The sequence below is a fragment of the Eschscholzia californica genome, unplaced genomic scaffold (assembly GCF_041429995.1).
Source record: "Eschscholzia californica isolate CP2 unplaced genomic scaffold, dmEscCali1.0.p SCAF_6, whole genome shotgun sequence".
NCBI classification, from domain to species: domain Eukaryota; kingdom Viridiplantae; phylum Streptophyta; class Magnoliopsida; order Ranunculales; family Papaveraceae; genus Eschscholzia; species Eschscholzia californica.
In genome coordinates this window covers 2002023-2017506 of record NW_028238483.1, presented here as the reverse complement: position 1 = coordinate 2017506, position 15484 = coordinate 2002023, and the positions used below count along the sequence as shown (strand labels likewise).

The 15484-nt window shown below is 33.8% G+C and overlaps 1 protein-coding gene across 3 annotated transcripts; it reads right to left on the bottom strand.

Moving 5' to 3' along the window:
- Positions 1-2560: 2560 nt before the first annotated feature.
- LOC147530775 (agamous-like MADS-box protein AGL104) lies at positions 2561-14445 on the bottom strand. 3 transcript variants are annotated; one of them, XM_086650297.1, is made up of 13 exons: positions 14383-14445; positions 14010-14275; positions 9147-9200; positions 9043-9061; positions 8857-8918; positions 8694-8721; positions 8555-8616; positions 8345-8444; positions 6616-6669; positions 3811-3938; positions 3450-3636; positions 2971-3212; positions 2561-2887 (listed from the first exon to the last, which is right to left on the bottom strand). In XM_086650297.1, the coding sequence occupies exons 2-12, from the start codon at positions 14192-14194 to the stop codon at positions 3045-3047; spliced, it is 1047 nt and encodes a 348-aa protein (XP_086506423.1). In that variant the 5' UTR covers positions 14195-14275; positions 14383-14445; the 3' UTR covers positions 2561-2887; positions 2971-3044. The 3 variants fall into 3 exon arrangements, with proteins under 3 accessions (XP_086506423.1, XP_086506425.1, XP_086506424.1); XM_086650299.1 differs by lacking the exon at positions 14383-14445 and having other exon boundaries at positions 2561-2908; positions 14010-14332; XM_086650298.1 differs by lacking the exon at positions 14383-14445 and having other exon boundaries at positions 14010-14331.
- Positions 14446-15484: the final 1039 nt, after the last annotated feature.

The window sequence follows — 15484 nt, the reverse complement described above, 5'->3', positions numbered from 1 at the left end:
CTCATACACAGTCTAAGGCATGAGATAAATTTGGAACAAACCTCGACGAGTAAAACTGAGTGGGTAAAAGGAGTTTTACAGAAGAGGCTCAGATTTACAACTCTCGTTATCAGAAATAATAGAGTTATTCACAAGTCGTCTAAATTTGGTTTAGTATTTAAACGACAGTCCATTGATGATAAAACATTCCGAATAGGTTTGTCAGATACGTGATCTGATGAATGAAACCCTATTAAGTGAACTTGGAATATTTATTATCGAATCCTTGGTCCAGGTCATTGCATGGACAACAATGACTCACGAAGACTAGCACGGGAGTCGATGGGATAGCGCAGTTTCATGGGCTATAGGAATAGTATATTCTATTCGACTACGTGGGTGTGTAAAAGGTTTATACACTGGATAACCCTCAAATGAGAAGTACATCACTCGTGATGAACGTCAATACTTCTCATAAAGACAATTGGAGAGATTCCTCAAAACATGAGTGCTCCACTCATCTTATGAAAGGAATGTCCGACTTTGGTTCCGTCAAACGCCGCGCCGTAAAAGGAGGTTATAAAGACGGATACTGGGAAGGACAGGATAGACATGAAGTTAAGTGGGAGCGCAAAAATGGATTGTGTCATCCTAATCACATTAGGTACAAAGTGTATCAAGGCCACTTGATGAGTAGCAACTGAAAATGCGTGGCCGCGCTCAAACGGATTAAAAATTAATCGTTTGTCTTTTACAGTTGTACTCGGATATCAAGAAAGTCTGAATGACGTGACGTATCAGATGGGATACAAATTGACACGGGAATTGAGGCATTGCACTTGTTTTAAGTCTAAGTGGGAGTCTGAAGGAGTTGAAGGAGATGTTCTTCGACCAAGGTGACAATGCGAACAATTTTTCGGATAGGATAATTGATGTGGAAGATCATCAAGTCCGATTGATTTATGGATCGTAGAGTTGTAGCTAGAGACCTAGTACGATCGTCGAATTACGAAGTAATTCGCGGCTAACTTCGATCGGATCCTACAACGGGTTACACATAAGAGTGACAAATTGATCTAGGATATGACTAGTGGGAGTGAGATATAATCATGGGAGTGTCCCATAAACATATCTCACAGGCCTAAAAAAGGAATTAGGCAAAGATAGTACAAAAAGGCCAAAAACAGGTTTTTTGGGCCTAGACCAGTTCGGGTACTTCTAGGACTCGAATTGGGCTGAATTTTGGATGGTTAGTTGATGATATAATAAACATTATATATGCCAATTTTCGTGGTGTTTGGACACCTCCTCCTTAGGTAATTGAGAAAATATCAATAGTTGCTATTTTCGACTATTTCCCTAAATCTTATTCTAAAGGGTGTTTTAGGAAACCTAAAAGGAGGTGGATTCTTATTAGGGTTCTATATAAATGCTCTTAGGGCAGAGAATAAGGTGTGGAATTTCTCTCTAAGCTTTCTTACTCTACCACATCAAGTAGAGAGGAGAAAGTGAGATAATTCCCATTACTATCTATCTAGTCAAAGAAGAAGGTGTTCTTCTTTCCAACCACCATTGGTGTGCTAGCTATACAACAAGGTGGAGATCAAGTTGATTGCTCGTGTCCCAAGTAGAGGAGCTACACTTGAAGCTCTTGGTCTTCTTTAATCAATTCAACTAGTTCGAGGGAAAAAGCGATTAAGGTAATCTACTATCTCCATTAGTTTAATTACTAGTTTTGCATGATGATCTTGGGGATACTAGTGTTAGAAATTAGATGTCGTTATCCGCTATAAACACTAGTATAAGGGTATAAATCCCTACAATAAGTCAATCGTGGAAGGTTAAAAGATCAGATCCCTTTTTAGGTTGAACTTGTGTCGTTTATATAGGCTTACATGGTGTTAATGAAACACCTACTTAAAGGAGGTCACAAGGCAAAGTCGTTAATAAAATCTTTCTACTTATAGTGGATATGATTATTTCTTGAAATAAGGCCAGGAGATATTCGGCGCTATCTGGCCATTCGTATAAACGACATTTGCCTCAAGCAGAACATAACTCAAACTGTCGAGCTTACTTCCGCACCTCTAGTTCCAAAGCTCAGATAGCAGAGGACACTCGGATCCACATTTTTTTACCTTTAAGTCAGGGCATGGATCAAAGCGCCTACGAGACTCGTGTCGACTTCTCGTTTCCAGAATCAGGTGGCAGAGTTTTTCCTGGTCCACCTCTCTATTGGTTTCGTCAAGGTTGACCAATATTTGCCTATGTAGTTTTGTATTGCAAATTTGCTAGTTTCACACGTACAAGAAATGTTGTTGTCATTGTGGAGGAAGATATGAGTGTCATCTGTTTCGAACTATTCCAAGATATATCTCCTCCAGCTAATTGATAAATGTAGCATGATACAAATTTCTCATTTTGACATCCAACATAGTTAGAATCTGAGCACCTGATAATCTCCAAATGATCCAACTTCTTCTATGTGATGATGTAATCTTTAGTTTTCTATGAATATCTGAAAGCTCTTTTTTTCCCAATGATCAATCGTAAAATTCTTAAATATACGCTTACAATTATATTTTGGAGCTCCGTGGTGACAATTATATTGATAAATAACTATGGAATGTTAGACCATTCAGTACAGAGTAGCTTGAACTATGAACATTACGAACTTCAACTTAGAGTTCATTATTCCGAATTGAACTTCAAAGATACATTACACTTTGATTTTTATTTTATTTCCTTTAGTTTATTTGTAATTTTTACTCTTTACATGATTATAAAAATCAAAACTTCAAGAGAAATAACTATACTCCACCACAAACAAATACGATGTTATTCTGCTTCAAGTAGGTTTTCCACTTTGACTTCTGATTCATTCATTACGTCTTTCGCTTCAAATTTCCTACGCAAGTACACAAGAAAACTGCGGAGATGTGAATTGCATATTTAATAAGTATTCTAGTATCTTCATGTATCTTTGCATACCTTTAGGTGGACTGTGATAAAAACGTAAGCTCGAGCCAAGTGCAAGCGAGAACGTCAAGTTCAATGCTCTTCCCCTATTCAAAGTTGATGTTGTTGTTGTGAATTTGTTGGTGAACGTTGGTGTTATAATCAGCAACATCAACACTGTTAATATTTTGCCCTTGTGAACAGTTTATTGGTGTCTCTACTTGCTCATGTTGTTGCATCATTGGTTGCATGTTTGATCCCACCAATCCATCATGCTGTCATCATTCATCATGTGTTCATTGTTTTTTTCATGGTCTAGACTCATCTGACTCAGACTTAATTCGATTCGTTCTAATATTAAGTCGAATCAGTCATTTAAACGAGTCAGACAATAATTAATATAGGACTCAAGTCAAATCAAATCTCAAGGCAGACTCAAATCTGGCTTGGAAAAAGAAAGGACTATAGTTTACTGAGTTCTAAAATCCAAGTGCTCGTAACTCTCAGTGTACCTGGATAAGAGAAAAAGAGGAAGGCAAGAGTGTCGAGAAGAGTTCTGCAGATGTGTATGTTTGATTCCACGGAGGAAGATTGCCTTCTGTTTGGTTGTTGACGTGACACTCTCCCATGCTGCGTGGGTCAACGTTTAAGCTTGACCCATGCTGCAGTTGTTCATGAAAAATGTTCGGCTGATGATCCCTGAAATTTTAGTACAATCTGAAAACCCAATTTCATTAAGGCAACCACGTATGGATAATTTCATTTTCGAGTCATTTTCAGCATGAAAGCAAGAAAATAAATAACCAAGTAGGCGGTATCCTACAAATTGGAGTACTGGAGGGGCTTGTAGAAAAGGCTTAGAAATCTGAATACCTTAGAGGAGATAGAGAGTGAGATTCCACATAAATCTGGTTAGGGTTGTGTTGATGGTCAGGCATCCAATTTACAACTTCATTCCTGAATGAGGTACTTCCCATCCCTTCTTGTGGATCCATGTACATCTGCAATTAGTCATTTTGGTATTTCTCTCCCTAATTAGTCATATATATTATATATGTATCATCTTTCAAGAATAATGCACATCAATTATTAATGTTGAACATTCATGTTCTTGTACAAAGTAAAATAAGACAAATTGGTTGATGGAGACCATCCACAGCTAAATGAGTCTCACGGCCAAGTCACCTAGGTATATAATTAAGAGTTTTCAAGTTTAGGTATCTTATTATTTCAGGAGTTTCAAAGTTGAGGTATTTTATTTGTTCAAGACTTTCCAAGTTTAGATATTTTGTTTGTTTATAAGTTTATGAGATTAGGGTCAGTAGCAATCAAGGGAGCTAGAGTTTAATAATTATTTCCTTCCTAGTTTGTGTTTATCTAGAAGAGTTTAAACTCTATAAAATGATTTCAGTTTATCCTTGTTATTTAGAACTTCAAAATTGAATAAAAATTACCTCTATTGCAACTTTATTTTTAGTTAATTTAGCTTAAATTAGTTTAGTTTATTGTAATTCTAATGGTGGATTCATTACTTTATCGCTTACGCAACAATCTACGTCAACTGGTATCATGAGCATGAAAAATCCGAGTACAAAGACCAAATTTTTTTCTTCTACCACCCTCCTCAACTCGGCTACACTATACCTCCATACCCTTCACACTCCTACTAAACCACCAGATCCTTCAGAAAGAAACAAAATATTTGAGTCTAGACTAACTATCAACAACAAAATTTGTGACTTTATTATCGATAATGGTGGAGAAGAAAACATGATCTCTCTTCGACTCGCTAAAGCTCTCAATCATAGTGTTCAAGAGCACCAACAACCATACAAGGTAGGTGGGATCACCAAAGGAGGAGAATTGGAAGTAAACCAACAATGCACCTTCTCGTTTTCTATTACTTCCGATTATCGCGATTATGTTTGCTGCGATATTGTCGATATGGATAACTGTCATCTCATCTTTGGAAGACCATGGATTTTCGATGTTGGAATTGGACATAATACTTATGAGTTTGTTTGGCATAAGAAACTTGTTATCCTTGTTCTGCTTCGAGAAACCCGCACATAATATCTTATCAGTGAAAGAAAAAGGTGACAATGACAAGCTTGATGGTGCAGATCAAAAAGTTCTTAACTATGTGAAGAAAGAAGATAACTATAGAGAAACATGAGGTAACTCCTTCACCCAAAAATTCAGAATCCTCTTCTAAAGATAATTCTTGTTCTGAATAAGATTCTCAATATATTGTTACTTTACCTACTAATGGTGGGAATCCTAAAATCAAACAAAAACCCTCAAAACCCTTCAAAACATGAGTTCATACAACAACAACTTCGATAATCTCCTTCAAAGCGTAATGAGTAAGTTACAAATCCGTCCTATATATCTAACCACAAACTCATTGCTTTCACAAAGTTTAGAAGATTTTCTTTTAGATACAAATTCAATCAACGATGAAGATGCAGATGAAAAATCCCATTTAACTAAAAAAGAATTGAAGCTAGAGAAAGATATTATTCGCATAATATTCTCCCGTGATACTGAAACCCTAAAACCTTTCAGGTCAATATGTTATTATTGGTGAATTGTTGTCTTGGATTTCATCAAGAAAGTGGGTCAAGGGTTTGAGGCACGCTGAACAATTCAAGAAAAAGCGTGACGAAAGAGGAGTCTAATAGAGAGACAACTCAGTTTAAGGGGATCGATCGACGCTCTGGGAAATGCTCAAGCTAAAACCCAAAAACCCAATTTGCACGAATGATGCTATGCCCGGTGGCGCGCCAACCGGGCATAGCATCACGTGCAAAATGGAAATTAAGGATCGCATGGTTGATCCTCAGTTGAGGGAAAGTTCAATCTCGGACGGGGAGTATGAAGGAGACCATCCACGTCTAGATGGGTCTTACGGCCACGTCACCCACGTCTAGAATTAAGAGTTTCCAAGTTTAAGTATTTTATTTGTTTATGAGTTTCCAAGTTGAAGTATTTTATTTGTTTAGGACTTTCCAAGTTCAGATATTTTATTTGTTTCTAAGTTTATGAGATCACGATTAGTAGCAATCAAAGAAACTGGGGTTTAGTAATTATTTTCTTCCTAATTTGTGTTTATCTATAAGAGTCTAAAACTTTATAAAATGAGTTTAGCATGTTGTTTCTATATAGATCTTCCATAATGTAGCTTAAATTAGTTTAGTTTATCATAATTTTTGTCTAGTTAATGTAGCTTAAATTAGTTTAGTTTATCATAATTATAATGATGGGATTCCATTACTTTATCGCTTGTGCAACAATCTACATCAATTCTCAAATGGATAATCCTTGAAATACGATAACCTTGTTTTTATATATGAAAATGATCTTCGCAGTTTATCGTATCATGGCTCATGGGCACACCAAAACAAACCATAAAAAAATCAGCTTCAAGTTCATATGACATGTCATGTTGATATCTTAGATTTTAAATATTTTGTGAATTAGATTTTTTGAAAGGTTACCATATTTTCCCTTCCAGTCAAAAGATAGGTTTAGATTTTATTGGTGAGATTTATGTGTTCTCTTAAAAACCCTTGCACCACTTAATAATAATAATAATAATAATAATAATAATAATAATAATAATAATAATAATTATAATAATAATAATAATTATAATTATAATTATAAATTAATTACCTGTATGTCAGAAGGATCATATGAAGTTATTTGTTGGTTACTCAACAAATATTTCTGCAATGAGAAGAATACTTAGGTGTTGTTTAGCAAGTAAAAGTAAAAATTATTGTACTTATAGTAGAAGTCCTTTTGCTTTAATAAAGTAAAAAATAATCAAAAATATGTCTGGCAAAATAGTTACTTATAAATCAAAAAGTTATTTAATTAGTTTGGTAACATTTTTCTAATTCTAAATTTTCTTTTCTTGCCGCAAATATATTATTTGGGTTTTTTGAGTTTAACCCCTCAATATTAATTAGTAATTGAGTTTACCCCCTTCAGTAATTAGTAATTGAGCTTACCCCCTTGAGTTAAGAATTTTTGGCAAAACTATTAAGAACATGTTTGGCATGGGATAAAAAATCATAAATTAAATAATGTACAAACGAAATCCATCTTTGCTACTCATATTACCGACGAAATAAAATAATAAAGTAAGGTCGAATAACTACGAGTGATCATATTGAAGGATAATTGTTCTTGGTAGTCACATTTATTTCGTGTACGCCAAACACAACCTTTGTGTCTTTGTCAAAAGTAGTAAATCTAAGGAGGTAAGCTTAATTACCCATTATTGAGGGGGGTAAACTCAATTAACAATTAGTGATAACGGGGTAAGCTCAAAAAACCCATATTATTTTAGTTAAATATTGATTATCATTAGAGTGGTTATATAGTGGCAGTAGTGGTGGTGGTGTGGACATTGTCATCAAGTGAGTGGTCAAGGTGAAAGTAGTTTTGTACTCATAGTAAAGGTATGGTAGCCATTGGTGTGGTGATATAAGTAGTAATGGTGTTGGAAATATGATGGTAGTTGAGGGAGTGGTTGTTAAGGCGTGGTGGTGGCGGTAGTTGAGGTATGGTGGCATGGAAGTTAAAGCGTGTTGGCGGTAAGGAAGTGGTTGTGGTGCATGTGGAGGTGAGGTGGTGGTTGTGGTTGTGGTCGTGGTGATGGTTGTGGTGGTTGTGGTGCATGTGATGGTGGTTGTAGTGCAGGTGGTGGTCGTTGTGTTGCATGTTGGAGGTACAGTGGTGGTGGTGGTTGTGATGGAGTGGAGGTGAAGGTATGGTACTATAACGGTGATGGTGTGGTGGTATAATGACGGTGGTAATGGTGGTGGGTGGTATATTTGGTAATGGTGAGGTCACATAAATGGTTTTGTGTCAGTGGTGAAGATATGGTAGTAGTCGGCCTGGTGACATATGTAGTAATGGTGTTAAAAATATGGTGGTGGTTGATAGGTGGTGGTTGAAGTGGGGTGGTTAAAGTGTGATTGTGGTGGTAATTGAGGTGTGGTGGCATAGTTGGTGGTGGTTGATGTGTGGTTGCATGGTTGGTGGTGGTTGAGGTGTGGTGGTAGTGGAGGTGGAGGTACGTTAGTGGTTGAGGTGGAGTGGAGGTGGAGGTGTGGTGGTGGAAATTTGTTGTGGTGGTCAAATTAAGTAAAATTCGTCTTTGTATTTAACTCAAGTAACTTAACTTTAAAATCAAAAATAAAAATGTATAATTTTAAATAAAATCAAATTTTATTTTAATCGAGGTCCGAGATTTTTACCTTAAGTAACTCTTTTGCTTCTCTATTTAAAGAAATCAAAAGGTACTTACTTGTATATTGGCAAGCGACACATAAGAGATAAATTAAAATTAGACTTTAAATAGACATTGATTTATAATACCGAATGGTTTTACCTTTCTCTCCGTGATACGTGTTATAGTATCAAATAAGTTTTTCTCGCATGACTCGATGTCAGCCATTGATGAGATCTTTAGTGGGTCTGGCTCATAAATCCTATTAAAAAATTTCACAAGTTTTTAGTAAAACAAAAATCAAATAAAATGAAAAAAGAAACACATAAAAAAAATATAATAATAATAATAATAATACTAGACATAACTAACCTTAATTGCTCTTCTATCATTTGAATTTCATGTTGATGTCTACTGATTTCTTGATGGAGATCCTAAAATAAATAAAATAGTTTAAATTCATTAATATCATTTTAACCTTTTAATTGAGAAGGAAATCCAATTTTGTTACCTCAATATTTGAATTGATTGCTGCAGGACTAGTTCAAACCATGCAAAAAGAAATATCATAAAAGTGACATAATTAGAAAAAGTAAATGCTTAACATTATTATTACCTACAAATAACAAAATAACTAAAATAAATAAATCGAATTAAATGATAAATGAACATACTTGGCAAGTTGAAGGGCTATATCGCTTTCACTCTTGAGTTTCTTTAAAGTTCTTATTAAATACTGCATGCATGCACGATTACACCTTATTAGGATTTATAGTTATTCTTGAACACGAAAATATAAACAAAATATTCAATAAAATTAACTTTTTAAAAGAAGAACAAACAATTTGTCACAATTTTACCTCTCGATTTTGTATAATCCTGCATATACCAAAAATAGGAAAAAAAAAAAAGTAAACAATTAGTGATTTTGTAGTGAAATTATACAAATTTAGATCTCACTTACCCTCCTCTATCATGTTCAGGAAGATTTATGTATCGAGTAAGCACATCTTCGATCCTGAAAGTCGATAGTCAAAATTAAAGTCATGAAGTATAATTTCAAATTACAAACACAAACGAAAATATTATAATCAAATTAAAAGACTACAATATGCTAAACGTATTAGTTGCACACTATTAGGAATTTAATGATCTGAAATATAAGAGGAAAATCTATGGACAAAAAGATGATTGCACACTTATGTTCAGCCTTGCCAATTATTTTTTAAAGGATCATAACAATTTTCTTGATAAATAACAAAGACCGAATAAGTACGTACATGTAAAATTGACAATTTCTAATAGAAATAATTTGCATTTGGGCCACGGAAATGTTGCAGGTTTTTTTTTTGTTGCAAAGGTTGCACATGTTGTGTATTGGTCAAAGTTCAACAGTTTCGCTACTTTGGGTCACAAATAAACCAAAATATTAATGTGACATACCGTTAGAGCTAATTTAATATGGTTCCATTGGTCTATTAATTACTTTGACAGATGAGTAGATTATTAACAAGTACATTTTGATAATTTGACCTACTTGACATGGATGCATAAGTTATTCATCCGCCAATTTTGATGAGTTCACACTAATTTGGTTAAGGAGAGAAAGTCCACATACATATTTTGATATTTTTCTTTTACTTGCTTCACATAGATGAACGAATTATTGAAAATATTGAGGTACCTGTGACGGATGGAGGGACGAGATCCGACTATCAAGAAATGTATAAAGATATTTTAAGACCTTAAAGTTAAGTTTCATATAGTTAGGATATTTCTTGTAATTATCTAATAATATAAAATTATATAGATATTATCTTGTTTCATAGATTAATTAGGAATATTAGAAAATTAAAAACCTTACTCTATAAATATGAGGTGGGTCCTTTTTATTCATTCAGTTATGTCTGATAAATGTAACGAATCAAACACAATCGCGGTGACTATGAATAAATCAAAATTGGTTTCTCGGTAGATGTAGGTCGATATAATAGAATTTTCGATTGAGCACATTAAATTATCGTGTTGACTATTTCAATTTATCTCAATAATTATCAAATAATCGTGAATTTAACATGGTATCAGAGCATGTTTCAATTTCAATCCCCATTCAAGCTTTCATACAATTTTCCAAAGTTAAAAAAAATGGATGTGATTTAATCACCTTCATCAAATCACCTTCATCAATCACCCAAGATTCATGAGTTGTAAGAAGAAAAGTCTAAAGATATTTGAAGATCAATAAGATTAAGTTTTATATATTTAGGATTCTTTTAATTATCTAAAAATATTTAATTTAATAGATATTATCTTGTTTTCTATATTAACTTAGAATATTAGGAAACTAAGAAACCTTAATTCACTCTATAAATATGAGTGGGGTTCTAGAGTTAATTCATGCAGTACGTTTGAACGATATAACGAATCAAACCTACAGTTGTGGTGACTATTAATAAATCCATTATTAGTTTCTCTATGGGTGCAAGTCGATATTATGGAGGAGATCTTTGACGGACCACATTAAATTATCATCTTGGCTATTTCAATTTATCTCTTCGATTATCACATAATCATTAATTTTATAGACAAATTCGTTTTGATGGTTAGATCTAAAATATAATTTAAATCGTGAGTTGAAATAAATATTAGCGGTTGGGTGCAAGAGACCATTTAAAAAATAAATAATGAGTGAAAAACCCAATATTCTAGACCTTAATAGGAAAAAAAAAACACTCAAAAATAATAATGCCAAAAAACCCCCATTTTTTTAACATCTTTCAAAATGGTGACAACATATGCAAATATGTTGTTAACAAGACAACATATTTTTTCATAATTCCATTTTTACTCTTATATGTTAACAACATATATCATTGTGTTGTTATAAAATGTTGACAATATCTATAATAATGTATCGACTTATTATAAAATGTTGGCGACATATATAATTATGTTCTTAACAACATATATAATGTATTAGTCAAAATATTATTTGTTCGTTAACGGATTTGTTAAATACAAAGGACAATATGCATAACATTTTAATTTTTGTAAAGGACAAATAAAAAATGCTTTAGTCTTAATATTTATGTCGAAAGCAAAACAAAAAATGCGAAAACCATTTAGGTTTTCACAAGACAAATCGAAAAATGTTGTAACCAAAATGTTTGTGTCAGTTTGCCTATGTGAAATGCAAAAGAGAAAAATGCAAAATATTCTGGCAAGATTGTCTAAGCAAAAACGGATTTGTTCATAAATTTACAAATTGTTGAGACAAACTAAGATTTGTTCAGAAATTTACAAAATTGTTGAGAGCAAACCAAGAATTGTTCAAAATTGTTTTTTGACGTTGATTTGGGCGAAAAATTTCATTTTGGAGGGTAAAATTGTATTTTTACCTACTGGTGTCTTTCCTCATTATTATTTAGTATTAGTCCTGATTCTCTTTAACTTCCCTATTTTGGGCCTTATAATTACCGCCCCGCAAATGTTGAACTCATTAACAACATCCAAATTAGGGGTGTCCGATTAATTCTAATAGTGTTAAGTTAGTTATATGACATAAAAAATGACGGTGAAAATAGTATTTTTTGTTAGTTGATAACCTAAAGTACAAAAACGCAAAGTGTGACCTGTTGACAACACCTCGAATATAGTGTCAACATCTTGAATATAGCAAAGGGGGTTTAATAATTGGTCAAAATAATATTGAATATGAGTGAGAAAAGCATGAAGCATTTCATAATTATTATTCAGGCCAAAAAATATATAAAGACTAAAATACCCTCCTTTTGTGTAACCAGTTCTTTAATTTTTCTTCTAAATTTTAAATACATATAACTTTTTCATTAAATATCGGATTTTAATAAAACTTATATATCTAGAAAGGATTATCCGCTAGCTCTCCAACAAGATCCACTTCCACCCTTTTTCCAAAACTCAGATCGTTTTTTCTGTTTTCTGCAAATTGGGTTTGCAATATGTAAATTGCAAACTGGATTTGCAAAATGTAAACTGCAAACTGCGGTTGCAAAATGTAAACTTCATTTGCAAACTTCGCAGAATGTAATCTTGGGTTGAAGATTTTGCAAACTCGGTTTGCTAATCGAGAAAAAACATTGAAGTTTTTTCTTCAAATCAGAAAAATTTCTTCCTTATCATAGTTGCACGTCATCATCAACATCAACAGTTGATTCTTGATAAGATAAGAATTAGCCTAAAGACCTAAAGAGAAGAAAAATATACAGACAACAATATAATCTAAAAGCCATAGTAGAAAGTGATCTAACAGAATGTGCATGGTTATTAGAGACCAATTAAGTTCATCTCTCATCAAGAATCTCAAACAAGAAGGACTTTAAACAAGTAACTAGCAAAGATCAAAGTATCAAAGTCCTTTTTACCAATTATCAAAGTACAAACCCTAAATGATCGCCACAATGATTTAATAAAAGATGAAGAGGAACGCAGTAGTGACATTCTGTAGTTGTTGATCTTGAGAAGATGTTGAAACATCTGTCATTTTTGTTTTCCCCTAATTTTAACCTAGTTTCTGAAATTTAGGGATAAATAAATATGAAGATCTCTCCTGAAGATGGCGAATTGGACAGTTTTTTCAATCCGTAGTTTGAAGAACTTCTGTACTTTGTGAAGAAGTAAGAAGAAGATTGGTTTGAAGAAGAAGAATCAGGAAGAAGGAGAAGACGAATAAACTTAAAAGTTTATGTATGTTTTTAGAGGGTGCTTTTAGTGGTAAGGGTACTTTAGGAATAGAAAAATGACCTGAATAGTAATAATCAATATTATGTTAAATTTTACTTATTATTACACGTAATATTTTGGTACTTCTATCTAGATTTTTTTAGTTATTATGATTTTCTTTTGACCAAAACAACCACTTTCCATGTATTAAATTTGGTATTAAGATACTGAGACTTCTGTCTGTCGACATGAATCGTTATTGCTCTCTTTCTGTTACGTATATCGTATTTTAGTTTAGCCCGTGCCTTTCGTTGGATGAAGAAATCACATGAACTAGTTGAATATAATGTGTCTACTAGGAAATTGTAGTTTGACAAAATTCAACTTAAGAGGCCTACTTAGTAACAACACATTCCTTTGCTTAGGTAAATTTATTATCAAATGCCTGTACGTGTAGTATAGTATTTGAGTTTAACACAAAATCATTTTGTTGAGCGATGTAGAACACGTGTGAGTACTTGATTCATGTGTGCATCTAAATATAGTACTTAACATTAAGTTTTCTGGTATTTGATTCACAACCAATTACGTCGTCTAAGGGATGATATTTATGCAACACAGCATCCCATGGAGGCAAACTTATTCTTGCGGCATCTTTATAACCTGTGGAGGTACGAAGCATATGCACACGAAAATATGATGTTCTTTTGGAACCATAATATGTATTCACCTCGAAATGAGTAAGGAGTACTTAAATTTATATTATTAGTTATGAGAGCACCACTTATCCATGTGAAATTGTTCTCACACGCTCCTGACCTATGATGTTCTATTGACCTATTAGCCATTAGGTATCTGCTTGTGGGGAGTTGTTTCACAAGTGTAGTGGTTAGGCCTATAACATGTGGGCTTGGCTCTAATACAGTGTTAAGTTTGTGGGCACCTAACGTAAAAAAGTCCGCAATGTGTAGATGACCTAAATACTACAAATACTCTTTGTCTATGTTGGACTATTGTTACGTAATATGATCATATAGATAGAATAAGGAATCACTTAAGTTTTACAGGATTGGAAAAATTATAAAGGAAGATATGAAGAAAGGAAGATTAAGAGATGAGGTAGTACCTTCGCTTGCCGGAGAAATGGCTGAGGCGGCCAGAGGGAGAAAACATGATAAGAGCAATATCAATATCACAGAGAATGGATAGTTCATAAGCCTTCTTGATGAGACCATTTCTACGTTTTGAAAAGGTCACCTGTCGATTTGTATTGTTTTCTATTTTCTTTATCTGAAGTTTAACACGACCCATTCTCCTACCCTTTCTCTTTTGTTTTATCTAATTAAAGCTTCTTCCTCCCATATTTCCTTTTTTTTCTGTTGAACAACAAATCTACACAAAAACACCAAAAATGGAGAAAAAAAATCACAAATTAAAAGATAGGAATTTAGAGAGAACAATAGAATATCTAAATTAGGGTGAGAGAGAGAGAGAGAGACCTGACAATGATATCCAACATAAAAATAGGATTGGATGGAACCCAAGATGGAGGAAGTAGTGAGGGTTAGAAAGAGAGATTGATTTCATGAGAGAGAGAGAGAGAGAGAGAGAGAGAGAGAGAGGAAGATGAGGGGAGGAGAGAAGAAGAAGGAATGATTAATGGTTATGAATACAAGTGGTATTAATAAGTTGGAAGGATTTTAATGGTAATCTACTTTTAATCTCTCCTATTAGGGTGGACTACCCCTCAGGCAGCATGGTTTGAGGCTACAAGAGTACAAGACTGAATTCCCTCGTCGAGTTGAAGAGTGATGAACATGATTTGTACCTTAAAGTATACAGATTGAACACTTAAGCTCATTATATTGGTTCTTTCTCGTATGTTTCTACCTCCATTTCACTACCCAACTGGAACAAATGGAGCCCATGGCAGATTAGGTTAGAAAGATATTGGTAATGAAAAAAAAAAAAAAAAAAAATTTTTTTTTTATGGTCGTTTAGGCCACTTAATATCTAGTCTATTATACAAAACAGATCAATATGACTGGGACAAAATGAATGCCCCTCGATGCTGACTACATTGCCACATAGACTTATGATTAGGACAAACTCTAATAGGACAACATTAACGACCTTTTATAAAATGACTCTTTATCCTTGAGTGAATTGAACGATTCGTATTCTACTCGTTTGTCTTCCTTACCCTATCACGTCTCTCTTGCTCTCTGCCTCTCTCTATCACCCGAAACACCAAAAGCCCTCCTCTCTGAGAATGCTTCATTGAATCTCTTCTCTCCAAAGCCCTTCAAATCTAACTCCCGCATTTAAGCTTGATTCAACGGTTGATTGAAGGTCGGTTGTTATCCCTCATTCAAGCTCGATTCGTCTTCCACTGGTCCATCTTCAATGCCCTCATTCAACAGACCCTTCCCTCCAACCAAATAGGGCGTCAAAATGTATACAAAACAGATCAATATGACTAGGATAAAATAAAAACTCTTGTAGCTGACTAGAATGCTGATTTGACAGCCACATAGACATGATTGTTCAATCTTTTTTAATCTAGGCCATTCAACGGGATCTCAAGTTTGATATGATTAT